The 27,798-nt window shown below is 35.9% G+C and overlaps 1 protein-coding gene across 1 annotated transcript in view; it reads right to left on the bottom strand.

Annotated features, from left to right (window-relative positions):
* The window catches only part of LOC132564625 (uncharacterized), a gene marked incomplete at its 5' end in the record, with an annotated part of 33,669 nt that extends 6,191 nt beyond the window's left edge, over positions 1 to 27,478 (bottom strand). The window contains 41 exon segments of the mRNA XM_060229271.1: positions 806 to 874; positions 2,450 to 2,620; positions 3,002 to 3,277; positions 3,427 to 3,606; positions 4,807 to 4,923; positions 5,701 to 5,736; positions 6,723 to 6,889; positions 7,474 to 7,634; positions 8,350 to 8,534; positions 8,748 to 8,803; positions 8,947 to 9,135; positions 9,576 to 9,733; positions 10,190 to 10,380; positions 11,049 to 11,093; positions 11,356 to 11,546; positions 11,635 to 11,786; positions 12,159 to 12,355; positions 12,782 to 12,811; positions 13,629 to 13,889; positions 14,345 to 14,524; positions 14,964 to 15,080; positions 15,195 to 15,230; positions 16,086 to 16,261; positions 16,782 to 16,942; positions 17,433 to 17,623; positions 17,960 to 18,019; positions 18,529 to 18,716; positions 19,361 to 19,518; positions 19,865 to 20,055; positions 21,067 to 21,108; positions 21,548 to 21,732; positions 21,889 to 22,040; positions 22,235 to 22,428; positions 22,641 to 22,670; positions 23,779 to 24,039; positions 24,358 to 24,546; positions 25,580 to 25,696; positions 26,046 to 26,081; positions 26,879 to 27,051; positions 27,319 to 27,352; positions 27,355 to 27,478. Coding sequence (XP_060085254.1) covers positions 806 to 874; positions 2,450 to 2,620; positions 3,002 to 3,277; positions 3,427 to 3,606; positions 4,807 to 4,923; positions 5,701 to 5,736; positions 6,723 to 6,889; positions 7,474 to 7,634; positions 8,350 to 8,534; positions 8,748 to 8,803; positions 8,947 to 9,135; positions 9,576 to 9,733; positions 10,190 to 10,380; positions 11,049 to 11,093; positions 11,356 to 11,546; positions 11,635 to 11,786; positions 12,159 to 12,355; positions 12,782 to 12,811; positions 13,629 to 13,889; positions 14,345 to 14,524; positions 14,964 to 15,080; positions 15,195 to 15,230; positions 16,086 to 16,261; positions 16,782 to 16,942; positions 17,433 to 17,623; positions 17,960 to 18,019; positions 18,529 to 18,716; positions 19,361 to 19,518; positions 19,865 to 20,055; positions 21,067 to 21,108; positions 21,548 to 21,732; positions 21,889 to 22,040; positions 22,235 to 22,428; positions 22,641 to 22,670; positions 23,779 to 24,039; positions 24,358 to 24,546; positions 25,580 to 25,696; positions 26,046 to 26,081; positions 26,879 to 27,051; positions 27,319 to 27,352; positions 27,355 to 27,478 — 5,827 coding nt within the window.
* Between the last annotated feature and the right edge of the window lie 320 nt (positions 27,479 to 27,798).

The following is a 27,798-nucleotide window of genomic DNA, read 5'->3' as shown; positions in this document are numbered from 1 at the left end:
TATTGATGGAGGTAACGTTATATCAACACTGATTACAAACACTGTATTGATGGAGGTAACGTTATATCGACACTGATTACAAACACTGTATTGATGGAGGTAACGTTATATCGACACTGATTACAAACACTGTATTGATGGAGGTAACGTTATATCGACACTGATTACAAACATTGTATTGATGGAGGTAACGTTATATCGACACTGATTACAAACATTGTATTGATGGAGGTAACGTTATATCGACACTGATTACAAACATTGTATTGATGGAGGTAATTACATTAATTTTCATTACATTGTAATGGTTAACTATTTTTTATTTCCAAAATCAAGGAATAAAAATCAACAAAACAAGAGTATGAGTGAAACTGATTAAAGCTCAGTGAAAACAACTTTATCAGACACAAAATTTACAATAAATCTGTCATTAAGGGGAGTTGTGGGCCCTGAATTTGGTACACTGCACATCACCTTAGTATGACCAATGTATACACCAAGTTTCATGATCCTCACGGAACTGTGGGCAAAGTTATGTTCCAGACACAATAGGAGGACAGACAGACTGACAGACAAATAAGGTGGTCACTATGTGCTCCCCATATCAATATCATTGTATAAAATTGTTTTGATGATTTTATCCAATGCTACATATGTATTTATCATCAGGAGGAATATACTTTAATTATGATCACTAACGTTAAAAACATGATTTGTGAATTTGATGTCTGTCCTATCGTCAGTGAGATTATGATTGCTGTAATTCAATAATTTGGGCAATCCTTTCCTGAAACGTGAAACTTACCAGATCGAGTGTCATTAAACACAGTAATGTTTGTTGGTTCGTCATAGCCAGCATAGTGGTCACCACATACTAGAAAATAAAGACAATACCGGTATACCATACAACTTGTGCAGCACAATATGTTCCACTTATACAATTGGACATGTTAAGACCAGACCAATATCATGATAAGGCCACGTCTAGGTTACTGTTAAGACCAGACCAATATCATGATAAGGCCACGTCTAGGCTACTGTTAAGACCAGACCATTACATGATAAGGCCACATATAGGTTACTGTTAAGACCAATATCATGATAAGGCCACGTCTAGGTTACTGTTAAGACCAATATCATGATAAGGCCACGTCTAGGTTACTGTTAAGACCAGACCAATATCATGATAAGGCACACGTCTAGTTTACTGTTAAGACCAGACCAATATTATGATAAGGCCACGTCTAGGTTACTGTTAAGACCAATATCATGATAAGGCCACATCTAGGTTACTGTTAAGACCAGACCAATATCATGATAAGGCCACGTCTAGGTTACTGTTAAGACCAGACCAATATCATGATAAGGCCACGTCTAGGTTACTGTTAAGACCAATATCATGATAAGGCCACATCTAGGTTACTGTTAAGACCAATATCATGATAAGGCCACATCTAGGTTACTGTTAAGACCAGACCAATATCATGATAAGGCCACGTCTAGGTTACTGTTAAGACCAGACCAATATCATGATAAGGCCACGTCTAGGTTACTGTTAAGACCAATATCTTGATAAGGCCATGTTATCGAACAGAAGGTTTCACCTAAGCTTGAATAACGTTTTTGATATAATACTAAAAAAATCCAGTTTTCTGTTGAAATTTGAGCATAATTTGTCAATATACCTATTTTTTATGTGGTGTTCCCAGTCCAACCAGAAAGTTGTAAGAATACAACTTTCCTTGCGTAGAAGTTATTGAGCAGAATGACATAAAATTGAAATTTTCAGTGGTCAAATATTGGTTTTCTGGTTATCCACACAAGGTCTCATGTAAAAGAGCTAACACACAAAATTGGTGAAAATCCAAATATAGCCATGAAAGAATGGAATAAAATTGCCAATTTTTTAAGTTCAAAGTCCCTTAACTCTTATAGATATGATTAGTAAAACATTGGGACTAAAATTAGTCAGGTCATCACATTGAAAATACTAAAATGTTAATCTTTCTTCATGCAAAGTCCCATAACTCTCGTGAATATAGACAAATTTCTCCGGTTATCATGTGAGGTCTCGTAAATATAAAGCCAGATCACAAATTCGGTGAGAACCTAACAACTACTACACAAGATATTGTGCCAAAATGGACGAACTGACAGACAGACAGGCTGATTACTATAGGGCATCCACATCTGAATGCAGAGCCCTAATTATGGTTTTCTGTTTTTTTTTAACTTAACTTTTAAGATACTTTTAAGAGGTTAACCATTTGGGATCCTCCTTAAATTGAATGAATGAATAACTACATACACAAGATGCTTATTGTACATTTGCTTTCTCCTCTTGCAAATTTTTCTCAGCTGACTGTAAGTAATTAAATTAATGAAATTGAGTCTCATTTACACAGATAAAACAAAAGTTTGTTGGCAGAGTCTGTAGTAGCTGACTTACCAGGACAAGACTGCGGTTTACAGGATTTACTGTCGTTGTACACATCCGGACAGTAATTGCCAGGCCAGACCTGTGTTGGGTTGTCACATACACGTTCTCTGTATCGTGTTCCGCCTCCACATGTGACGGAACAGAACGACCACGGTTGCCATGCATTCCACACACCGTCTCCTATTCAATTCAAACACCATTGAATGTGAAACTATGTTATGATAGTCTGGTATATTGAATATCATGTATCACTGGGAGAGTGTGTGTAACCCTTCCGTTCAGTGCTTGCTGTTTTTTCTTCTTTTATCATAAATAGTTTTTATCAATTAGAATTTCAAAACCCAAATACAGCATGCATATTAATACATTTTGCAAATAGCTCTTTGAAATTGTGACATATTGGCTCACAAAGAAAAGGCAAAATTAAGATCTAAAGAGGAAATTACAAAATGCCTCTAGTTCATTCTGTTTATAACAAAAAAAAACCCAGGATTATCTAAAGGTAGATGATGGACAGTGAGGTGTATAGATATCTGATGTCTAGCTAGGAATATAACTTACGTGCACAGTACAATGTGCCATGTCCATAGTTGGTGATCTGGGTCCAGGTTTTGTTGCAGGGATCACTGTATGTTACGTCATCATAGTAGAACCTACAGCTTCCGTTTGTGACGTTGTGACATTGATCAAACAGGATATCCAGAGCATCAGTATCCTTACACTCATCAGACCCACCCTCATCAAAGCCGTAGAAATTGTCCCACACATATATATAATAACTGGAAGGGCACACCATGTGGTACCATCCATTCTCCTGTATGTTTCCTGTGTCATATGCTTGAAAAGATAAGAAAAAGAATTTTGCTGTAGTTTCACTTTCACTTTCCATTAAGTATATATAACAGATTGATTACAAAACTACATGGATATTATACTATAATTCCAAATTCAGGTTGGAATAAAAAGACATGAAAACTGGTCATTACATGCACAGATCGGTAGGTCGGGTATGCAGTACTGGAATTCTATATCAACTCCAGGGCAGTAGAGACCATCCCCAACAGGTGCAGGATTGGTACAGTTCCGATAACGGTTCTGGCCTCCCTCTGCATAGCAAGTCGTGCTGCACGTGTCCCAGTCTGACCAAGCTGTCCAGTTACCATCCACTGGAGAAATAATAACAGGCATTAACATGAAATCACCCAACAAAATCAAGAAATCAAGAGCTATCACTGATGTGTCTTAAACTGACTGTGATGCACTTTAATTCAATATCTGGTGTGCGCTTCGAATGAGTGGCTACATGGGTGAAGAACTATCTTTATAATGACAGAAAATGTTTGTTCTGATATCCCTCATCAGGAAGAGGGGACTAATCCCTCCATGCTGAAACAAAGTAAAGCAAATGTGTAGTGTCATAGATTGTGATAAATCATACACTGACCTATGCTAATAAAAAGTTAAATTGAAGTGTAGGGGTGAAGTCACCATCCACCTCTGTGTCCTGTAGGCAACATGAACATAAGGTTCAGTAGTGAGAAGAGGAACACGCTGTTGAAGTGTGGAGTTCAACTTCGCCCACTGAAAACATAGCACACCTAACCCAAAATTTAGTGTAAAAAGTGTCATTCATTTAAGTGGTTTGTTCTGTTATCAGAAATAGCATAAGTAAAAACAAACGTATAATTTCACAAAAGACAATCTAGCAAATAACAGTTCTCCACTGAACGTGAAATCATATGCTTCTTTGGAGTAGGTCAAAGGTCAGAATGAAGGTCACACCAAGGTAAACCCATACACCTAGTATGAAGTTTCAGTTACTATTAGTGTAGGACATGAAGCTTGAACAATCTTTTCTTTGATAAAGTTCAAAGGTCAGAAGATCAAATAACTTAAGTGCAGGATATGAAGCCTGAACAATCTTTTCTTTGAAATAGTTCAAAGGTCAAAATATAGACACACTGCCTCACCAAGGTGAACCCATAACCCAGGTATGAAGTTCCAGTGACTAATATTGTAGAAGACAGAACCAGCCAAGAGACACAGAATGACAGACAAACAGAGACACAGCTAAAACTTTAGTCAGACACGCCCTTCTCCAGTTGGGGTACCTATAGTAATGAAACCACTGGGGAGTATACGTTACGTTACCAGAGAAATTTGTCTTCCAAAACAAGTGTTCGATAAGAATTTTCTGGAACTATTCATTTACTTGGATAATGTAAATGAAGAAAATTGGCAGATTTATACAAGAAGTATAATTATCACCAGAGTAGAGAATGTTCTATCCTAATAGGAGACAAAGGTAACACAAGTTGGCATTACAAAGAGTCATGACCATTAAAGCTGAAATTCTATATACTTACAATGTTGGCAGAGCCAGCCATAGTAATAGCCATCACAGATACATGCATATCTCCCTCCCTGGTCATCACACGTGGCACCATACAAACAGTTTACAGTGCTACAGATGTTGTCCATCGCTAAAACACAAAAGTTTACAAAACCTGAATCCATCCTGTTTAGCTTCATGTACATACATGTGGTGTTTTTCTGATGATCATCGGACATCATGATCAGCATATCATACATATATGTAGATGTATAATGTATTATTGATACCATAACTGAAATTTTACTTGCACTGTAAAGTGCCTTAGAGTAATTTGTGAAGTTATTTCGGGCGCTATATAAACGTTGTATATCATTATTATTATTATCCTTAACTGAAATTGTGGACATGTGTCAGGTCAATTTTGAAGCCAGTTATACTATATAAATGTGGAGGCTAAAGAGTGCTGTCCATATAGATTTCATATTTTGTGTTTCCAGCATGTCTCCTAAACGTTTTTGGAGACAGAATGGTATAGATTTGATATTCTGTGTTTCCAGCATGTCTCCTAAAAGTTTTTGGGGACAGAATGGTATAGATTTGATATTCTGTGTTTCCAGCATGTCTCCTAAATGTTTTTGGAGACAGAATGGTCTAGATTTGATATTCTGTGTTTCCAGCATGTCTCCTAAAAGTTTTTGGAGACAGAATGGTAATCAAGCTGTGATGACCGTCTTGTTGATATCGACATGTTGTCTACACGTATCTCGACATAAAAATAAATAGGAGTGAAAGCACTCGACTGAACAACAAGATGAGAAATTAAGCCTATAGTAATCTATACGGGGAGATCATTTCAGTGAATCAGTGTGTAACTGTGCTGAGATCAAATTATCGTAAGTTTGATATTTAGAGTAAATGTACTTACCAACAGAAATAACAAAATTGTCTGCAATCGCCATTACTGTGAAATAACAAAGTGATTTGAATGGAGATTATACATTGTATTATGTTCAAAGAAATATGAAGTCTTGGGTCAAAACTGATCAACACTGACCATCATCAATGTAGTCTTCTATAGAACAAATACACAATACCACTGGAGTCTTCTATAGAACAAATACACAATATCACTGGAGTCTTCTATAGAACAAATACACAATATCACTGGAGTCTTCTATAGAACAAATACACAATATCACTGGAGACTTCTATAGAACAAATACACAATATCACTGGAGTATGTGCAGAATTCGGAGAATAGATTGATGCTACAGAAAGTGTACAGTATGTAGATAGCAAGCACTATTTCAGGAAAATATCTCCTTGACCCCTGAACTCACAAAATAAATTGTTTTTACCTCAGAGGAAATTATAATCTATGTGCGGTACCCAATACAAAATCTGGATTCCTGGGGTGTGATAGAAGTTTAACTGAAATTCTGGTCCACTTAGGTGATAAATCATTGAAATGCCTTCAGAAAACGTTACTGCCAACTGTTCCTACTCATTGCTGTTTGTAGTGCATAAGAACAAGTGTACAATCATAAGTAAGAAGCTCCTGAAGAAGATGATTATAGAAATTGATAGATTTTACCTACTGGGCCTTACCCCTTCTGCCCAAGAGGGCCGTGACTCTACGTATCTACTAAACTGATTTTGTAAAGAATATTTCAGACCAAAATTGGACAATATCCTGCAATTCCTGAAGAACTTGTTTGATAGATTTATAAAAAATTGATAGATTTTCCCCCAACTGGGTCCCGCACCACCTGCCCCAGGTTGGCACTCTATCCCTAAATCTCACTCTTGGGCCAGGTGAGGTAAAACACTGCTAGTAGACAAGACATGTTTTGGATATTATTCCATGACCTGGCTAATACTATATGCCAACTCTAACCTCCTCCCCTTCCATCTTATAACTTAAAACTGAAATAAAAAATAACATACTGTCATTCTCTTCAACACTTCCTGCATCACTAAACATGGCAAATGGAGTTGTTGCCAGTGATTCCCATCCACAGGACCCTGCTCCTTCAACAACTCCAAACCAACCACTGTTAGCTGTACAGTCCTGACCATATGAAGCCTCCAGGAAGAATCGTCTGTTTGTGTCCCTACAAAAATATTCTGATACTGTAAATGATATCTATATATTCTGTATCTGTTAACTGTGTATTGTTTAAAATCAATTATTGTTTCCATGCCTTGCTTTAAAGGTAGTGTACATTAATAGTTCAAACTCTGATCATCACCTAACACGTCAGACTACAGTCATCAACGTGAACTAGTGATCATCACCCTGACAATCTGGTCATCACTCTGACAATCTGATCGTCACCCTGACAATCTGATCATCACCTAACACGTCAGACTACAGTCATCAACGTGAACTTGTGATCCTCACCCTGACAATCTGATCCTCACCCTGACAATCTGATCGTCACTCTGACAATCTGATCATCACCCTGACAATCTGATCGTCACTCTGACAATCTGATCATCACCCTGACAATCAAACTATAGCAGTCAATAGGAGTGTCTCATTATCTCATCAATAAGATCATCACCCTGGCAATTAAAGCATAGCAAACAAAAAGAGTCTAACATTAACACCAACCTGTCCTCCACACTCTGCCACAGTTTACAGAAACTCCACAGTGCTGTCACTGACCCTGCCATAACAACATGTTCTACTTACCCAGCAATACTGCAGTAGTCTACAGGCGTCTCCCTTGTTAAATCGTTGTACGAAGAGTAGAGAATCCGATCACAATCAAACCAACTTGTCTTGCTAGTCCCATGAGCATCAAAAACAACGTAAGCGACCTCAGCACCATCTTTGAAGAAGGATACACGAACCTGTGAATAGGTTGACATAATTCAGTTGGTTTATGAATAATAACAGCATATTTTACAGATCACAGTATAAACATAATATACCACAAAGCTGGTTATTTTTGTGGGACAATATTTTCGCTGTTTCTCCTTACATTAACGAAATCATGAAAATTTAACCTAAAACAATGAGACACGTGTGTATTTGATGTTCTTTTACGTCAAAATCTTATTAATATTCATTATAATATTATCCGATCGCTTTCAAAGAAAGCCATGAAAATATTTTGGCCTGAAATTTACCAGCTATACGATACTTATCTGTGTGAAGCATGATTATTCACATGGTCAACATTGAAAAGAGACCAATTATTTTTCAAAGCAAGAAATCTTTTGTCACTAAGTAAGAAAAGATGAATACTATACAAGACAAAGCAAGTTTTGACTTCACTATGGACATAAAGTTTTGTTTTTGTAGCATCAAGACATGTTAAATTCTAATTGGTGACATTGAGGTGGATAAGAAACAAAAAAAGCTTATATCTTCAACAGAAATCAGTTGATGGAATGCTCCCGCTTTCATGGATCTCAGTAAGATATTTAATTACCATCAAGTTCTTGAACTCCATCGGTCTTTATCTTTCAGTGTGATACACAACTTGAAGATGACTTATGACAAATTCCATCCTATATTATCTAACTGTAACCAATTTTATAAAATATAAGACATATCACTCACCGCCTGTATATAATAGGATGCCCAACTGTCAATGATATTAGATTTAAATGTCATGGCATTGTTCGCTAAGGAAAACGCTGTGTCATTATACTCATTGATTATGTAAGTCCCCGTGAATAAGTCATACACACTGCTAGCTGAGTACAAGGATCCACCCAGGGCGAAGTGGAAAGCTGGGAACCAGCCTGTAATGTCAACACAAAAATATACAGTTGTTGATTTATAGATATTTAAATTAAAGAAATTAAAACTTAATCAGACTGTGCTTTTGAAACCAATACTGAATGTGAACAGGTGTACAGACATTTACAAATTCAATATGTAATATTTTACACCATCTTAAATATAATTTTGATTTTATTTTTTGTTTGCAAAATTGTAAGTAATATGAATCATACCCTTCACAAAAACACCCATGACATCAGCTGCTGGCATTGCTGCAGAATCCCAGGAACTCACTGGAAATACATCACGTGCAAATGAGAACATGGATTAAATCAAAGATTCAGGAATGTTTAAAATCTCACTTAAAATGATAAATCGTTTCATAGGATTCAAGAAAACAGAAATATTCATGATAAAGATTAAATGTTTAACCTACCGCTTTGAGGGTATGCATAGGTACTCCCGCTGCTGTAGAGGAAGAACGGAGCTGTCTCCACACTTGAAGATCGGTCAAATACACAAGTTTCAGATGAATTTTCAGACACAAACATCCATCCTTGAACATTGGTACAGCTAGCACCACCTTGTTTCAAGATCGCAAAATTACGTTGATATCCATCTCTACAAACACAATAAATGTCTTCTTACAATCTAACCAGTAACAAGATGCATGAGCCCTCATTCTATATCTAAACAAATATTTCAATATATCTGAGAACAATGCATATCTGCTTCACCGGCAAAAGTAAATCTACACCCTTTAACACTTAATATTCAATAGTCCTATTAAGGCAGGGTCATTTAAGGACATGCCAAGTTTGGGTGGTGGAGGAAAGCTGGAGTTCCCAGAGGAAAACAACCGACCTGCGGCCAGAGGTGGAGGGCAAGTGATAAAGACGGTCATATGCCTTAACCACGTAGCCACCATGGACCCTATTCAAGAGAATAAAATTAAAATCTTTTAAAATTCAGTTTTACAGATTTTTTATGATATAGTAATTGATGTGCCTGCCTGGATAATAATACTAGTGATATCAGATACCTTTCCATTGATATCTTACCCTGCTATACTACAATCAGTCTTGGCCTGACTGACCATATCGTCATAGCTTGACAGTATGATTCTACCGTTTGAAAACCAGTCAGTACTTGTCGAGTTCCGGCCATCAAAAATTGCAAAAGCTACTTCTGCCCCGTTGGAGTAAAAGGCATACTTCACCTGTTATACAAGACATCAATGACTAGCATGACTGTACAGATCTTGGGTAAACAAAAACAAACTGACCTTAACACTCCAACATATGATTACAAGTACATGGTTTTGAGTTTCATGTACAGCCTTGTGCGGTGACACTGTGAATAACTATATTTTAATGCTAAGAACAATGTGTTTGCAATGTTAATGTAAACATAAATCAAAAGATTATTTATTCAGGTTTCACTGTTACAATAATATTGAAAAGTCCAATGGGCCCGCTGCACTCACCTGGTGTGTATATATACACCAGCCAAATGTTATGACTCTAGGCCTTTCAGTTCATGAGTAGAAGTTGTTTGAACATTTTAACAAATTCGACCCCTGTGATTTTGAATTGAATTATAATTATATCTTTAAGCTTATATATTACCATCATATGGAAGATATCATTTGAAAATAGATTTTAACATTTCCTACCATTTCAATAAATGTGAATGTTTCAGACCAAATTCCTAATAATGATGACTTGAATGTGAGGCCAGGAGCTGTCGAAGTTGTTTGAGCTGTTGTGTCTAAATAATTTTCAGTGTCTTCTGCGAGCCAGAGTGATTCCAGACTTCCTGTAGAGGCTGCCAAGCCTTGCACTCCTTTAAATGCCATGAACCAATCTAACGAGAAAATGTTAACAATAGCATATAGTGTGTTGTATCGTGACGTAATCAATATTATACCTTTGGTTAGGTGAAAATGACAAATTTATATGAAGAAAGATCATCCAACACATGTTCTAAAATTTGTATCTTAAAATATAAAATGACAAAATGAATCTAAAAATATTCAAGACACCAATCCTTTAAATGCCATGAACCAATCTATCAAGAAAATGTTCTCATTAGCATATAGTGTGTTGTATCGCAACATTAATCAATTTTTATGGATTTAGTCAGGTGAAAATGACTAATGTCAATCTTTATGAAGACAGATCATCATGTGTCTTAAAATATAAACGACAAAATGTATCGATGAATATCCAATACACCAGTGTTTTGAATATTACATTTTAATATAAATCCATGACATTGTGAAACATTGTCAATAGAAAAGTAGAGTATTTAATAGATGTCCTTTTGGCAACAGTTAATGCCAAACCAAGAATCTTAATGAGTTGGATGTATATTCTAGCCTTGTCACAGACAATAACCACTATTAACAGATACATTCTGTCTTGTTTTAAATTCACTTACATATTATTTAGAGATCTGAGAATGTGGTCACAATGTTGGGTTGATACTTCAAACACTTGCAATTTAAAACCTCCAAACCTGGAATGACTTACCCATTAAAAATATCGCCAAGACATCTGCATCTCCCACGAGAGGATCTATTATAAATACAAAAATAATTAGAAAGATACAAAATATATCAGTATTCATTTCTCTTTTACTAACCTTAAAGGGACATAACTTGATAAATCAGGTGATGTTGAAAATATATCATTTTTCATTTCAACATTTACATTAATTTCATTTATTTATTCATTTTTTTCTTTTTTGTAAAGAAAAAACAGTAATTATTTCTACAAAACAATAAAAAAAAAATGTAAAATAGGTGAAAGAATTTTTTTTTGTAATCATATCAGTTACCTGTTGACCATGTGACAAACTCGGTACCAGTAGCGTATTTGATGTAGGGCATGGTGTTTGATGTACTATCCCACTCAGAACAGCCATCAGAAGCTCCAACATCTTTATACATTAACCACCCACCCTCATTGGTACAACCATCATATCCCTGCCGACTTAAGTAGAATGTTCTTTTCTTGGTATTGTCCTCTCTGTTAGATACAAAAAAACATAAAGAGTTTAGAAAACCAAGATGTATAGAGTATTAAGTAAATGAAAACATTTATAATATATACATACCTTATCTGACAAGATATATTCTGAGTTGTCAGGTCATGCCAGCTTGAATACAAAATCTTGCTGCAGTCCATCCAGTTTGATTTTGTGTTCCCAAAGGTGTCAAACACCACATAATGCACTTCTTTGCCATTTTTCCATATTGACAATCGTAGCTGTGAAATAGATAAAGACATATTCAGGTATATCGTTGTACACTATCCAAAAGACATGGTCTTTTTAATCAAACTTATCGCAGTATGTTTCATCAGTTGACGGCCCTGATGACCTTTTATGTGTTGACGGGCTGTCAAGACTATGATAATAATAACAATAATTATGACACTTGATGGATCAAATGATATATCAATGTTTTAAAACTAAGATTAATGAAAAAATGATTTTCTTTGGATAAATCACTGTTAGTCGTGGCAGCAATTTTATTTTTTGGTTCAGTGTCAACTCAGTCTATGAAGTTGCATGATACCTAGACATAAACAGATAGCTACAAGCTAAAACACGGTTCACACTAAACGTGATAAACATACAGCTTGTGCTGAGGCAGTACTGCCCCAGTTGTCGAGTAAGGATGACTTGTAAATGGAGGCGGTGCTACTGAAGTCTGTTTTATCTGTTACATCTGAGTCTGTCTCTGTATCACTTGCTGTAGCATCGTAGTAAGCTTTCACATCAGAATAACCAGATTGGACTTGGTTGTGTGCTGCTTTAAACACAAGCCTCCAAGCTGAAACATTATGTGATAAACATCACTTCAGATCCAAAACAATCTTAACCATAATATGTCGTTCATTATCAGCATTCTTTATATAAATGACTCAAACAGATCACAACACATCATTGAAAACAATGGTGTGACTCCAATGTTCAAAGAAAATTTGTCATATTTTCTAAGTTGAGATGATAACCAAGATATCTTTAAAATGTGTAGAAAACTCATGACTTTCATGACATGGCAAATTTTGTTGTAAACAACGGAGGCAAATTAGGGTACAACTTAAAAATCCTTCTCAATCAGAATGGTTGAGCAGTTGTATTCAAACCAACCAGGTGAGTGACACAGGTCCTATAAGCCTCTTGTTTGACAATGATTCAATAATCTGTACTGATGTCACTCTTGTGTGATTTGAAATTTTTATTCGACTATACTAACCTCCCTGAAAAGTGTCCAGTAACTGTCGTTCTGAAATGGATATTTAAGATCACCGGGTTACAATTTGGTTAGACAAAAGATTGTTAATTTCATCAACCAATTGTTCTAGTCTTTACACCATGAAAGAAATGCCTCTAACAATTTTTATAAAAACAAGAAATTGTACCTTATACAATAAAGATCAGTGCAATGTTTATGTAATTTCACTGAGATCACATGAATATTAACCCAATATGCTAGACAACACAGCCTATGGAAATATTGGCCAATGTTAGGTTGTGGTAGTGCAGCAAGTTTGGAAAGCAACAGTAGGTGACAACAATCAGAAATCTTCCAACAGGTACGGATAAAACAGAAAAAGATCATAAGGAATGAGTAGTACTTATGGAATACTGGACTGGCGGGCTGATTACATGTGATTTACCATTTCCCAGTTCCGTATCTGACATCAGCTTTTCCCCAAAAACTCTGCTCCAAAGTATCGTGTTCCAAGGAAACATATACCAATTATTTAGGGCAAAGTGACTTAATGATTTTATGTAAAAATTTGAAAAAAAAAAAAAAAAAAAAAAAAGTTTTATGCCATGCTATTTTTAGAATTTCCAAAACAAAAAACAAGAAATTCAAATAATGATGAAGTGTAAAGTTTTGAAAATAGAAAAAACATTTTTTTCTTGACTGACTTTGGATCTTATATAGAAGATGAATGTACCAAATGAAATTCTAACTGAATCTCATGGCATTTTGGTATCAACAGAAATACCTAGAAATCACTGTAATTTTATTGGTTCCCAAGTGAATTAGTCTTTATGTAATTCTAAAGTTAACAGATTTGTGAGATACTCACTGATACAGTTGAGTTTGGCGTATCCATATTTAAGTACACCTGGATATGATGCACATGGATTACCACCGAAGTAGGAGTCCGTGAAGAAGAACTGACAACTATCTGTCTGTCCATGACAGTACCCTCTCAGCCTGTTTATGGCATCAGTTGTGTTACAATTGGTTCCATCGCCGTAATACGCATTATCAACGTATATATAGTAGCCAACAGGACATATCATGGTGTAGTTCTGAGTCTCGTTCAGATTGCCTGTGTTGTATTCTGTGGATAAAAAGATTACTTTTTATTGTACATGTGTAGCACAATTAGCATCACAACTCTTTTTAAGATTGACGAATATTGAATAATTCAAAACTACCTCTAGGATATTTAAAATTTAAAGAGAAATCAATGAAGAACAGGAATATTTTCCAAATTCAAATTCATTGCCTGTGTTGTATTCTGTGGATAAAAAGATTACTTTTTATTGTACATGTGTAGCACAATTAGCATCACAACTCTTTTTAAGATTGACGAATATTGAATAATTCAAAACTACCTCTAGGATATTTAAAATTTAAAGAGAAATCAATGAAGAACAGGAATATTTTCCAAATTCAAATTCAATGAAAAATAAAGTAATGAAAAAAAATATTAAAGCCAATCTAATAATACAGGGAACAGATGATGGTTGATAATGGAGTCAATATCAGACCCAGAGGGCGAGAGGAACCTACCAGGACAGACGTCATGATCCGGAACACAGGTCTGCACCTCGAGGTCGGGATATCCACAGTCAAGCCCATGCCCTACTGGTGCTGGTTCTGTACAGTTACGGTAACGGTACTGTGTACCTATGGCGTAACATGACGTACTACAGGCACTCCAGTCGCTCCATGTTGTCCAATTACCATCCACTGACATCAAGGAAAACAAAATAGTATATTCTTCAGCTCAAATTTGTATAAATTCATTGAAACAATGTAATTGCATCTGTTATGCTGGCTAAAGTAACTTAAATCTTTTTTTTTTTTTATTTTTGCAAAGTTTAAGCAGCTTTAAGTCTGTTGTTACTGAACATTTCAGCGATAAGAACAGATTTATAATCCATTTACTGAACTCTGTTAGATATTTCATAGTTAGACTTGTATTTTTATTCCTTTATTCTTCTTCTTATTTTTAAACTTGAGAAATCTACAGATAATATACTGTGTTCATCTTCTTGATGTTTACTGTATCAAGATAACAGCTGTTTTAAATAAATGTTGATTTTCCTCTACAGTTTAACACTAACTCTAAAATGTGGTTCTATATATAAACATATGAACACACTCTTTCTCTATGACATGTACATACAGTTCTGACAAAGCCAGCCGTAAAAATATCCATCACAAAAACAGCGGTATCGAGCTCCCCAATCATAGCACGTGCCACCATTCTCACAATCTACGATATCACAGATCGAGTCTTTAGCTATAAATAAAAAGAAAGAAAGAAAAGCTCCTACATGTGATTGTATTGCGTGATATCAGTTTCCTCACAAGTAGGATGTAATTTCATCATTAATTCAACAGTGATTATACTTACACATCGATATAGCAACGACATCAGCTACTGCCATGTCTGAAAGAAAAAAACAGCACTGGATTTAAAGACTTTTCGTTTAATAATACAACATAGGAATTTGACTTTCATGTTTATTATTATTGTTTAACATATAAAATATAACAATGACCTTGCCCTTTTGGAGCCTTAAAACAAATTAATCTTTTGGGGGAAAAAGTGTAATATATGTTACTGAAAACTAGGGGATATTCTCAACCATAATCTTAATATATCAAGGTTTGATAGGATCTGTTTGGATGTAGTCATAGTCAGAAGAGTATCACTCACTGAAAGTTGTATCAAGAGTAACATTGACCCTGATCTTCGTCCTAATCCTGAAACATGAACTAACTGAGGTATCCCAGTCAGAGCAGTATCACTCACTGAAAGTTGTATCAAGAGTAACATTGACCCTGATCTTCGTCCTAATCCTTAAACATGAACTAACTGAGGTATCCCAGTCTATCTGAAAGTTGTATCAAGAGTAACATTGACCCTGATCTTCGTCCTAATCCTTAAACATGAACTAACTGAGGTATCCCAGTCAGAAGAGTATCATTGACTGAAAGTTGTATCAAGAGTAACATTAACCCTGATCTTGTCCTAATCCTGAACTGACTTGATTAAGGGTATCCAAATAGATGCCATAAAATTGGTATTTTTTTTAAGGAAACCTATGATATTGATTTAGGATGTGATTAAGAGGGACATAACTGGAATGAACAACACAACTATGATTAAAATTTGTTGTCTCCTCATACCCTACAAATCACTGGGACAAGGAAATATACAAAAGACAGTCTCAATCTCTGTACATGGAGTGTAAAAATAGAAAAATAGAATATACAGTTCTTCTCAACACCATAGCATTACCGTCAAAGTTTTCAACAGTGGTAGCATCACTAAAGATTGCAAAAGGTCTGGTATGCTTCTGTTCCCAGGTACAGGAAGTTGTTGTGTGTTCAATGACTCCAAACCAACCACTGTTTACTGAACAGGAGTCTCCATATGAGGATGACATAAAAAATGTCCTGTTCAGACCGTAGTCCCTGCATAAAAAAATTGTTATATTACTTAATGCAGGCTTCTAGAATGTTAACTCAAAAGAAACATTGGAAATATTGATCTAAATGTCATATTTGCATTTGTATTCAAACTACTTCCAACATGAAAATACATCAATTCCTTCTGCTTACAGAGTTATGAATGAAAAATATGGCATCTGGAAAATATTGTACTCACAGATAGATGTTTGTTACGTAAAATATATGAGATAGTCCTGTCTTTCAAATGACAAAACTGGAAAATTTAAGAGAAATGCCCTTGCTCTTATCAAATGGTAAATGAATTTGCAGATGTTTTCTAATGTGACCTTTGATCCTTTAATCTTGACCTATGACCATATCAAGGTTAAAGGTTAAGGTGTAGAACCTGATGTTATATGTTACCAAGGTGTAAATCCAAACCAAATCTGTTGAGATGTTCTCAAGCTTGGACTTTGAGTCTTCTGAGTACAAAGTATTGCACAGATACAGCTGAGGAATTGAATCATATCTTTGATATACATACCCCATCACACTACAGTAGTCCCTTAAGCCGTATCTGCTCACATCCGTCCATGAGGAATACAACACTTTGTCACAGCTGAACCAACTTAACTTGTCTGTCCCATGAGCATCGAAAACAACGTATGCCACCTCGGTTCCGCCCACGAAGAATGATACACGTACCTACAGAAAAGGTATATTGCACGACTTGTTGGCTTTCAAAATTCAAATCCCAATCTTATGTATTATCATAGGATCATAGGAAAATATATTCTACTTCATTAGTGACACCTGCCATGTACAGTTGTTGGACCACACAACGCAATGGGAACTTTGTGTGCACATTGTGCATACATCCTCTACACATTGAGGAGTGCCCAGACGTAGTATCCAATGCACAACTGTTGTGCAGACCCCATGCACACATCACAGACTGTGTAACATTGTATATCCCATAACTGTACATCAACATATCAAGTAATATCTCATTCCTAAATGAGAATCCTCTTTATAACAAGACAGTAATCTGATACAACACCTACACTCTAACACTGATTCATCTGTTTACAAAATAAAAATATTGTGGAACAAATTCAAAGTGTTTCCAAAATGATTTGGAAAATATTTCAGCAATATTACTAATATTAGAAATAGAATGGAGAGGAAATCTTACTGCCTTGATGTAGTAGTTTGACCAATTGTCCACAACATGTGATTTGTAGGGCATGGTGTCAGCTGCGAAGGAAAAGGCAGTGTCTGTGTCATTGTACTCATTCAAAGTATAGTTTCCTGTCCACAGGTCGTAAATACCCAGAGCCGGCGACAAATCTACCCCTTTAGCAACCTTCATTAACGGATACCATCCTAAAACAATTGTATAAAACACATACAGTATATTTCACCTTCCAATACAAATTTAAAATTCAACACAACCAATTACACATCCTCATACATGGGTTTTGTCCTTCTTGAACCTACATGTAACATTGAAAATCTACAGATAGCTAGGTAGGGACTGATCAACACTGCAACAAATTCTATCACTTCGTAAGCGATAAAAGTTTCAGCTATAATGTTGTATTGAACATATGAGTTCTGTTTTAATCTATCAAATTATTCATTGATTCATTGATTTTTCATACTGATCAGTCCACCTCTTACTTTCTCACTCTCTCACACAGACAGCCTTGATTTACCTACCAATGATAAAAACTCCCATAACTTCAGCAGAAGGGAAGTTAACACTGTCCCAGGTCGTAGCTACAAGTGTACGAGGAACAAAGCATTACATAGAATTAAGTATGATATGTGAAATATAACAAAAATGAGTATTTTACAGCTTGTTAGTGGATTTACCTAGATTGGATCTACATCATATCTGTTTATACATAATTTTCAATTAAAATATACCAAATGAAGCAAGAAAAATATTTTGTGATATGTGTTTAAATATAGATTTCTAATTGAAATATTGAGACACCAAAATCATTTCATTTCACTTTCTACTTTGAAAATCATGAAAATTAAGAAATTATGCAAAGTGTGTATAAATGACACACTATGGAGTGTCTGAGTGTATGTAATTCTGCTTAATCTCAAAATAAAATATGTAGTAATTATAATACAAATTATCACAAAATAAAACATCATGATTATAATACAAAGTATTGACATGATTTCAAATACATTGTTGATGTTGTTGAAGCATTATTAATCTTAGTATACAATTTATGACACACCTGGCAGCTGGTCATTGTCAGGTCACTTACATGGTTGTGGAAGTCCGTACGATGTGCCATCACTATACAGGAAGTTTGGACGGTTCTTCCCGAGTAATGCACTATTATCAAAGGCGCAGTATGTTGAACCACCCACATCCTGTGTCAACATCCATGCTTTATAGCTACTACAGGTTGTTGAGATGTCATGGGCAATCAGAAAACGTCGTCGTGAATCGCTGATTTTAGAAACAAAAGAGGATGTTTAAATAAAATTTTCTGCCTTAATGAAAAAAAAAAAAAACAAGAATATACCAATATGTCAACATGACCATCATCGAATTCAATAAAACTAGGGCAAAATATGAACAAAAGGAAGATGTTGGCATAGACTCACTACATTTCATTCTCTTTCTAAAACCACTGCATTTTTCTATTTAAATGACGAACCTATTAAACAGGGGGAGACGAGGAGGGCAGTATAATGTAAAAAAAAAGTATATATGTTGTACATGATAAATATCTTAGGATGTGAGGTAAAACAGAAATGAGTTATCACATTTCACCGAATGTGGATTAACATGAGTTATCAAATGACTGTCACATGCCACTAAATGCATTTCAATTTCTCTACAACTAAGATTGTTACATGAGGTATAACAAAAATGAGCTACCAATATATATGTAAAAGGGTATATATATTGTAAAATGAAAAACAACCTCATAAAACATGCAAGGTGAAGATATTCCTAGTCATACAATGAAACCAAAAACTACTTCCAAAATTGAAATGTGATTTGCAGTTTTTCCCTCAAGTTGTTACTGTCAACAAAAATATTTGTCAGTCTTATTTAATAATAAAAACGAGTGCAATACATCTTACCTAGAAATGCTACAATGACCGATTGATACTGATGAAATGTCTGTATATTTGGAAAACCGTATTTTGCTTGAAGTGAACCAAGAGGTCTTAGTTGTACTCCTCCCGTCAAAAATTGTGTAAGCTTTTTCAATTCCGTTGGTGAAGAAACCATACTTCACCTGAAACCCGTTTGAAATGAGAATACACTGAGCATTCACAATTAAATGTCAATACAATATCTACTCTTATCAAATTACTACCGGTAATTAGTGAAAACAAAACATTTAGAATCATAAGTCACTTTTCAATATATTCATGCTTACAAATCATTTTCCATTTTGTCAAGACACATCAATGGAGTGTGTAGAGAAATGTATTTTCCTTGGTTTTTTATACATGTAAAGTATTCAAAATAGTGTACAGATTAAAAATAACCCTGAATAAAGGGCCATCATTATCATCATCATCATCATCATCATCATCATCATCATCATTGACCAAATATACATATAAAGTACAATTTACCATATCTATGAATGTGAATGGGTCGGACCAGTTTTCGACTAGACTGGATTTGTAAGCCACATTTGGTGATTTGGTAATCGTTGTGGCTGTCATGACATTATCATTCTCTGTGTCTGTTAGCGTCCACAGATTAGCCAGGGTCCCTGCTTCAGGGGTCACTTCTTCTACACCCTTAAACACCATATGCCAATCTGAAACACCACCATATCAAAGTTTAGGATAAGTCGACACCTTTGATGAAAACTTAAAAATCTAGAACTGTTGTCTGGAGGCCAACTCATACCCCAGCTACCAACAGAGGTTTCAATAGAAAAATAACATGGTATTTCATTTTGGTACATGAATTATATATGATATATCAATTAGTTTAGGAATAGCTATTACATTGTAAGTTTCCGAAAAGGGGAGGTAACTTTATCTGATACAGATAACACACATCTACAATATATGTGGATTATAGCTAGCAAGTATCACTGAAATTAGTTCAGTAGTTTAGGAGGTGTAGCCGATACATGGATATGTGTGGGTGTGGGGATGGGGATGGTGGTGGGTGTGGGGATGGAGGTGTGGGTGTGAGGATGGGAGTGTGGGGATTGGGGTTTGTGTGGGGATGAGGGTGTGGCTGGGTGTGGGGATGGGGATGTGGGTGTGGGGATGAGAGTGTGGGGATGGGGGTGTGGGTGGGTGGGGGTGAGGGTATGGGGGTGTGGGTGGATGTGGGGATGGGGGTGTGGGTGGGTGTGGGGGTGTGGGTTGGTGTGGGGATGGGGGTGTGGGTGGGTGTGGGGATGGGGGTGTGGGTTGGTGTGGGGATAGGGGTGTTGTAGGTGGATGTGGGGATGGGGATGGGGATGTGGGTGTGGGTGAGGGTGTGGGGGTGTGGGGATGGTGGTGTGGGTGGGTGTGGGGATGGGGATGGGGGACATCATAGAAAATTTTATTGTGTGAAGTAAGGTAATACATTGACTATAATATGGTAACAATACAACCCAGGCTTAGATAGCAAAAACAGAGGGATTCATGCACAGTGAAAGGCGTATTGTTTCATTCTATTGTAACACTAAGCAATAATTGGGTCAAGTACATAAACACATTCATTTAACAGGTAAATGACATGAAACAAAAATGTAAGGTGTACATATCTCAAACAAAATAATCCCAGCATCAATATCAAATTTTCACCGCGTATCAAACAGACTTACCCATCAGAAATATTGCCAATGCGTCTGCAGTAGTTTTATTTCCTGAAAGAAAAATTAGATGTTTATTTAGATGTAACTAGTTCTTCTTTGTTTATGACTTTAAAAGATTTCATTCTGGAGAAGAGAGTGACAATTGTCCAATAATTAATGAAACAGTCCTCAAATGCTGCACCGGCACAATATCCATAAGACTTACACATCCTGAATACACATAACATGTAAGAGTATTATACATGCACGACCTACACTGTGTATGTAATGTATGCACCCTACCTGGAACAGTTTACCAATATAACAGATGAAATAATAATGGGAAAAAACTTACTGGTGATAACACACCCAGAAGTATTTTTAAAGCATTAGATTTTGAATGATCAAACTTTGATATTTATTTATCTATTTTCCAGGTATACAAATATATTTGGGACCTACCTGTATACGATAATTTGTTTTAAACATATTTGATAAAAAATCAGCTTACCGTAAGCCCATTGAACACGAACACCTGTTTGTGAGTACCATATCTGTGGAAGAGATGTTGTAGTGTCCCACTCAGAACAGCCATCAGTCGCCCCGTAATCCTTCAGCACAAGCCATCCTGTTTCATTCGTACAGGTTGTATAATCACTCTTCATGAAGAAATTTCTCTTCCAGGTGTCCCCTTCACTAGAAGAAACATGAGACAAACTCATAGTTTTAACATATACATAACAATGAAGAGTTGCTACTGTTGAAAAATTAGGGAGAAAGTTGCTAAGAACAAAACATTTTCATCTTAAGAAACGGAACGGAAAGTCACAGCTAGATAAATGAGATATTAACCTCTTTGTGCATGTGTAGTTTCCATCTGGTAGGTCATGCCAGCTTGACTCTACAATATTGCTGCAATCAAACCAATCTGTCTTTCCTTTTCCCACAGCATCAAATGTTACATAGTGCACTTCCTGCCCGTCTTTAAACACAGATAATTTTACCTGTAAATCAAGGACAACATTTGATATGAAATCAAAGACAATTTTGACAATAAAATATGTTGGAGACAGAAGAAACACTTTCCAGGAAAAGAGGCTGAGAATATCTATATGTACAAGTAGTACAACCAAACCCATCACATGAAGCAGAAGATCTTTGGATGTGATGATTTCAAAACATATCACAAGATACTTACACCACTGACAGATGTATTCACTCCCCAATAATCAAGCATTGTTGACTTGTAGACAGTGCCTCCTGCGCTGAAGTCTGTCATTGCAGCTGTATCAAATTCATTGTATGCCCCAGACGCATCATACAGTGCCATGAAATCAGCATAGCCAGCAGGGGGAGCTGTACCAGCGGGCACCTTAAACGCCAGTCGCCAGGCTGGCAAGGTTAACACGAGTCATTACAACTAATCTGAACTATAAAATCTTAAATGTTTGAAAGATCATCCTACTCTACAGAGGACAAAAACAATATGAATAATGTGTTCAATAACCAGTGTTTTACTACTGAATATTTATCAGAATTAAAGTTTCTTTATGTATATCTCATTATATTGTATCATGAAGAATTGATGGCAGATGTAAACTTACGTCCTCGGAAATTGTCCAATTCACGCCGTTCTGTCAAACAAAGAATGTATATTGTTTCTTTAAAAAATAAGAATATTTTAATCTAACATATTTTTCTTTGCCACATTTTCCAGCAATTTAATATTTCTACTCTGAATGATCAAATGTCATGTTTAACCAATGAATTCTAGTACTTTCTCAATACTTTTGACAAACAGAGGAAAAACCAAAAAAATCTTAGCCAGTTTATAAAACAAGAGGTTCGTGGGCCTTAACGGTCATCTGACATAAAATACAAGATTTCAAATTTTGAACTTGAGAAGAAGTCAAAAATGTGTTTTCAAGAGGGCGGCCATGGCAGCCATGTTGGATTTCGGACCAACCCGAAATTAACAAACTTTGGTCAGGATCATGTCACGATCATTTCTGGTAAGTTTCAGCTCAATGAGACATGTAGAACATGAGAAGAAGTTGAAAATGTTTACGACCCATCGGTCAGATGACCTAAAAATTCACACACTAACAGCACATTTTGTGGTCAGAACACGGTCATGTGATACTGGATTAACAAGTTATCTGTTCATATTACTATAAACCAACTTTCGTGTGTGATTTCTTTTTGCTGATTTTCTGATTGAAGCAAAATCGCAAAAAATAATCGCTGCAAATCAAAACATACATAATGATAACGTTCCTTGCTCATAATGTTTATTACTTGTTCCTTTATAAAATGACCTTTGACCTAATGTGCAGTTTATTCTAATTCTACTTTAATAGTACATACAGCTATATTGAGTTCTACAAATCTATGACTGAAGTGTTAAGACAATATATTGCCTTGAGTATTTGATTCTGAGGAGTTCATGTTTTGTAAAATGGTGGAGATTTATAGCATGTTTGAATTCTAAGAATGAGTAGAAGTTGAGTTGAGAGTACATGTTGCAGTACTGGACTTGGCTAGTGGGATGTTCCCTGTAGCTAAGCATTAGAGTGTCCGGTTAGAGGTTGAAAGGTCACTAGATCGAATCCTGTCGGGGGCTTGGTGTTTTTTCAGTATTTCTTCCTATGACATATCTATTTCAACATACAGAAATGATTCAGGTTTGTTCATTTAATACATTTTAAAATGAATAGAACTAATTCCAATCATATTACTCACTTGCGCAGTAGAACCTGGCACTTCCTGTTACAACTGCACCTGGGTATGCTGTACATGGATCTCCAGAGAAGAAAGTGTCAGAGAAAGTCACGTTACAAGTGTCTGTCTGCATGTGACAGGCAGTCCTAACATCTTCTAACGCATTAGCATCATAGCATGTGGTCCCATTGCCGTAGCTAGCCGCATACACATGTATGTAGAAGTCAGAGGGACACACCATGTAATAGGAGGTTTCCTCTGCTATCTCCCCTGTGTTGTATTCTGATCAAAACCACAAAAAGAAACAATGTTAAGAATCCTAACAAATGAAACCATTATAAAATTCACAACAAGGAAATCTCCATGGTCTTCCAAAGCCTGTTGAAAAACAACATAATTTCTCACTTAAGTGACAACTGTTGTTTGGGAATAAAAAACAAAAATATACCAACATGTCAACATGATCATAATCCAACCTCAAATTACAACACAAACTGATGTGGAGGTAATATGATAAACATGAAGATCTGTGGCTTACTATACTGAAGCTGTGAAGATTAGTCATTCTAAAAAATTTCTTCCTAAATGGCAAATACTTACCTGGACAGATATCTAGATTTGTTGGAATACACCTGAGAATCTCCAAAGGTTCTCCATATCTAGTGCAGTCCTGTCCTATCCCTAGAGGGGTTGGATTTGTGCATGTCCGCGTCCTATAGTGAGTGCCCTCAGCGTAACAGGTTGTTGTACAATCACTCCAGTCTGTCCACGATGTATAATTACCGTCGACTGAAAAAAATTACAATTTTATTTTCTTTTAATTTTTTTCTGTCAGCATGGGTAATTATACTAATACAACTGCATGTTCTGCTGTCTAGTATGTATAGAGACTACTAATACAACTGCATGTTCTGCTGTCTAGTATGTATAGAGACTACTAATACAACTGCATGTTCTGCTGTCTAGTATGTATAGAGACTACTAATACAACTGCATGTTCTGCTGTCTAGTATGTATAGAGACTACTAATACAACTGCATGTTCTGCTGTCTAGTATGTATAGAGACTACTAATACAACTGCATGTTCTGCTGTCTAGTATGTATAGAGACTACTAATACAACTGCATGTTCTGCTGTCTAGTATGTATAGAGAATATCAACTGTTACAGTGTAAAGATCAAACATGAGAAACGAAATGTTAATTTCAGCTCTTCAAGACTTAATTGGTTCAAAAATTATGTGCAAGAAACCTGCTGATAAATAATGATAGAAAAACCTTGAAGACAATAAGATTCAAGTGATTTTACACAAAATGAATGTGTATAGGTGTTAAGTGTCTTTATTCATATCATCACATCTGATGAACGGTTCTTGTACATAACACAATGTCCATCAGGGTTTTCCATAATTTTGTTAGTAGTAGGCTGTGTAGTGAAAGTAGGAGGCTGGCAAAGCCAGCTGACATGAGCCGCAACGCGGCGCGGTGGGGATGGCCTGTGGTGTACGTGTAGTGGTGTACGGAACATTATTACAGAACTGGATTGGTGTAGGCGGCCAAATGATCAAAGTAGGCGGTCAAATTGGCCGGCGACCGGCTCTTATGGAAAACCCTGGTCCATATATATGTATACTTGTAGTACAAATGTTATATATATAATTTATGTATTCACAGCTTGAGTAGCAAAACTGTAATCCAAACTCTAAATTGTTGCAACAAGGAGAAAACATGAACAAACATAAAGAAAGGTCCCTTAGATATTACTAGGAGAGTGAGACTAGATGTTCCAGAAACCTTACGTAAATTTTCATCAGTCAACTCACTGTTTTGACAAAGCCATCCATAGTGATCGCCTTCACAGAGGCAGTTGTAAGTGACTCCCCAGTCACGACAGGTGGCACCATTTTCACACGCGACAATATCACAAATATTGTCCATGGCTATAAATAGAAATATTTGTGTAAAATTCAAAGACCAAAATAAAGACATAAAGCGATGATAAGCCCGAAGTAGGTTTCTCTTTTCTATCTGAATTTCACAGCAGCTGATGCCTGTATACTGAGCAAATATAGTAATGTTTAAAATTGGGAAGATATGACTTTTTGCTTTTTTTTAAGGAGAAACAGCGTATTTTCAGTTGTAAAACAGAGCCAAAGGAATCACTAGCAACTGAGTCTCAATGATCTACATATTTTTTTTAATTTTGACAATTATTTAATACCTGACTGAGTTTTTACATGGACACTCTCAAGGATCAGAGCCAATAGAATGAGTGAAGGATATACTTACAGACAGAGACAGCAAACACATCAGCGACTGCCATATCTGCAATGTTAAACACAAAATCCTGTTAAACTTATATTCTAAATAAGGATCATCAATCACAGTAGCATGCTTTCTGTATGTGTCAGATATGTTTGTCAGATTAAAAAAGGGTTTTAAAAAATAATGTGAAATCATATTTGTTATTAAACATATCGCGTAACAATCAATCAGACGAGAAAAATCTTCAGTTGGAGAAATTTTCGAGGAACCAACGTCCTGCTAAGTTCATATGTATGCTGAGGCTTCAGGAAGATAAATTGGTGTACGGAGGTCTCTTAAAAAGTATTAAACATGTAGTGTGTAGCTAGGAGTGACCATGGGGGTCATAGGATTACAACAACAGATTATGACATCATCAATACAGTTACCAAGGAAGTAGTTAAGGAACATAGGCTTAGACTGATAGTGTTCGGTCTAAAATCTGAGAACATAATTACAAAAGTTTCATTAATGTATAAAGATGAATCTATATAGAAAAGATAACAAAATCCTCTTTTGTCGATAAGTGTAGAGAGAAATACAGTTTATATAGTCTGGCTGACAGCCGGCAATAGCTTAGGCTTATAGAAGTAAGTATTAAGGGTATGTCTTTAAAAATGATTGAATAACATGATTTATTGCATAATAGTTGTGTCCATGTCAACGTAACTGCCTGCTGTTATGCATAAAGTGCACATCTAAAATACCACGTAACACACTCTGATTATGTGTTGTAAATTACTATGGTACATGGATTTGTTTGTAAATACAAGTTAGACAGGTGCACAAATGGCATTCATTTTAACTTGAGTTCATACCATTGTTTAATCCAAGTGTTGTTATGTTACTATAAACAGCGAATGGTGCAGATGCTTGTGTCTCCCATGCACAACCAGACCCAGCCTCAGACACGGCAAACCAGCCGTTATGTAAATTACATGTACTACCATACGAGGACTGCATGGCAAAATGTCTGCTGTTCGCAAAGTCTCTGCAATATAACAATACACATTAACAGTTCTATCAATGGAGGGTCTACACTTTATAGAAAAGTTACAAAATAAAATTTTAAAAAAATTGTTTTGAAGATGGAAAAATAATGTATATATTCACGTCAGGTTTGAGAAATATCCCTCCAGTGCTTCAAAAGAAATATCAGTAATATGGGATGTTTACAACGGACAAACAACATACCAGAGATAATAGGTAATTTGATGGTGAGCTAAAAAGAAGAGGAAATTGTATATCTACTATGTACCCTGCTATACTGCAGTAATCTTTCCTCCCTAAGTACTGAGATCAGCCCATGATGTATATAGGATCCTGTCACAGGAAAACCAGCTGGTTTTATCTGAACCATGAGCATCAAAGACAACATAGGCTTGTTCAGACCCATTCACAAAGAAGGACACCCTAACCTGTCAATACAAACAACAAGATTCACATAGCAGTGTAGCTGATGAAGCAGAGGCCTTCGGAAACCACTTATTACCCTTGTCAGGGGTGTCTGTTTAAATATTCTATATCTTGCCGTTGTCATTTCAATGAATTTCAGTTTTTCAGATTCATTTCAGATTTCATTCGTATATATTGTAAAATTAATTTAGAATTATAAAATTCTTAACATTATTCATGCTGACCATGGTCTTACAGGGTCAGCAAGGTCATGACATCAGCCATCAGTACAGTGGATATATCATTTTTAGTGCTTATTCAAAAGTAACGTAATGCAACTATA

This window comes from Ylistrum balloti, unplaced genomic scaffold, assembly GCF_031769215.1.
Source record: "Ylistrum balloti isolate Yb309-2 unplaced genomic scaffold, AGI_CSIRO_Ybal_v1 Utg372444, whole genome shotgun sequence".
Lineage (NCBI taxonomy): Eukaryota > Metazoa > Mollusca > Bivalvia > Pectinida > Pectinidae > Ylistrum > Ylistrum balloti.
Note: the sequence above shows the minus strand (reverse complement) of the source record. Positions and strands in the feature narration are given on the sequence as shown.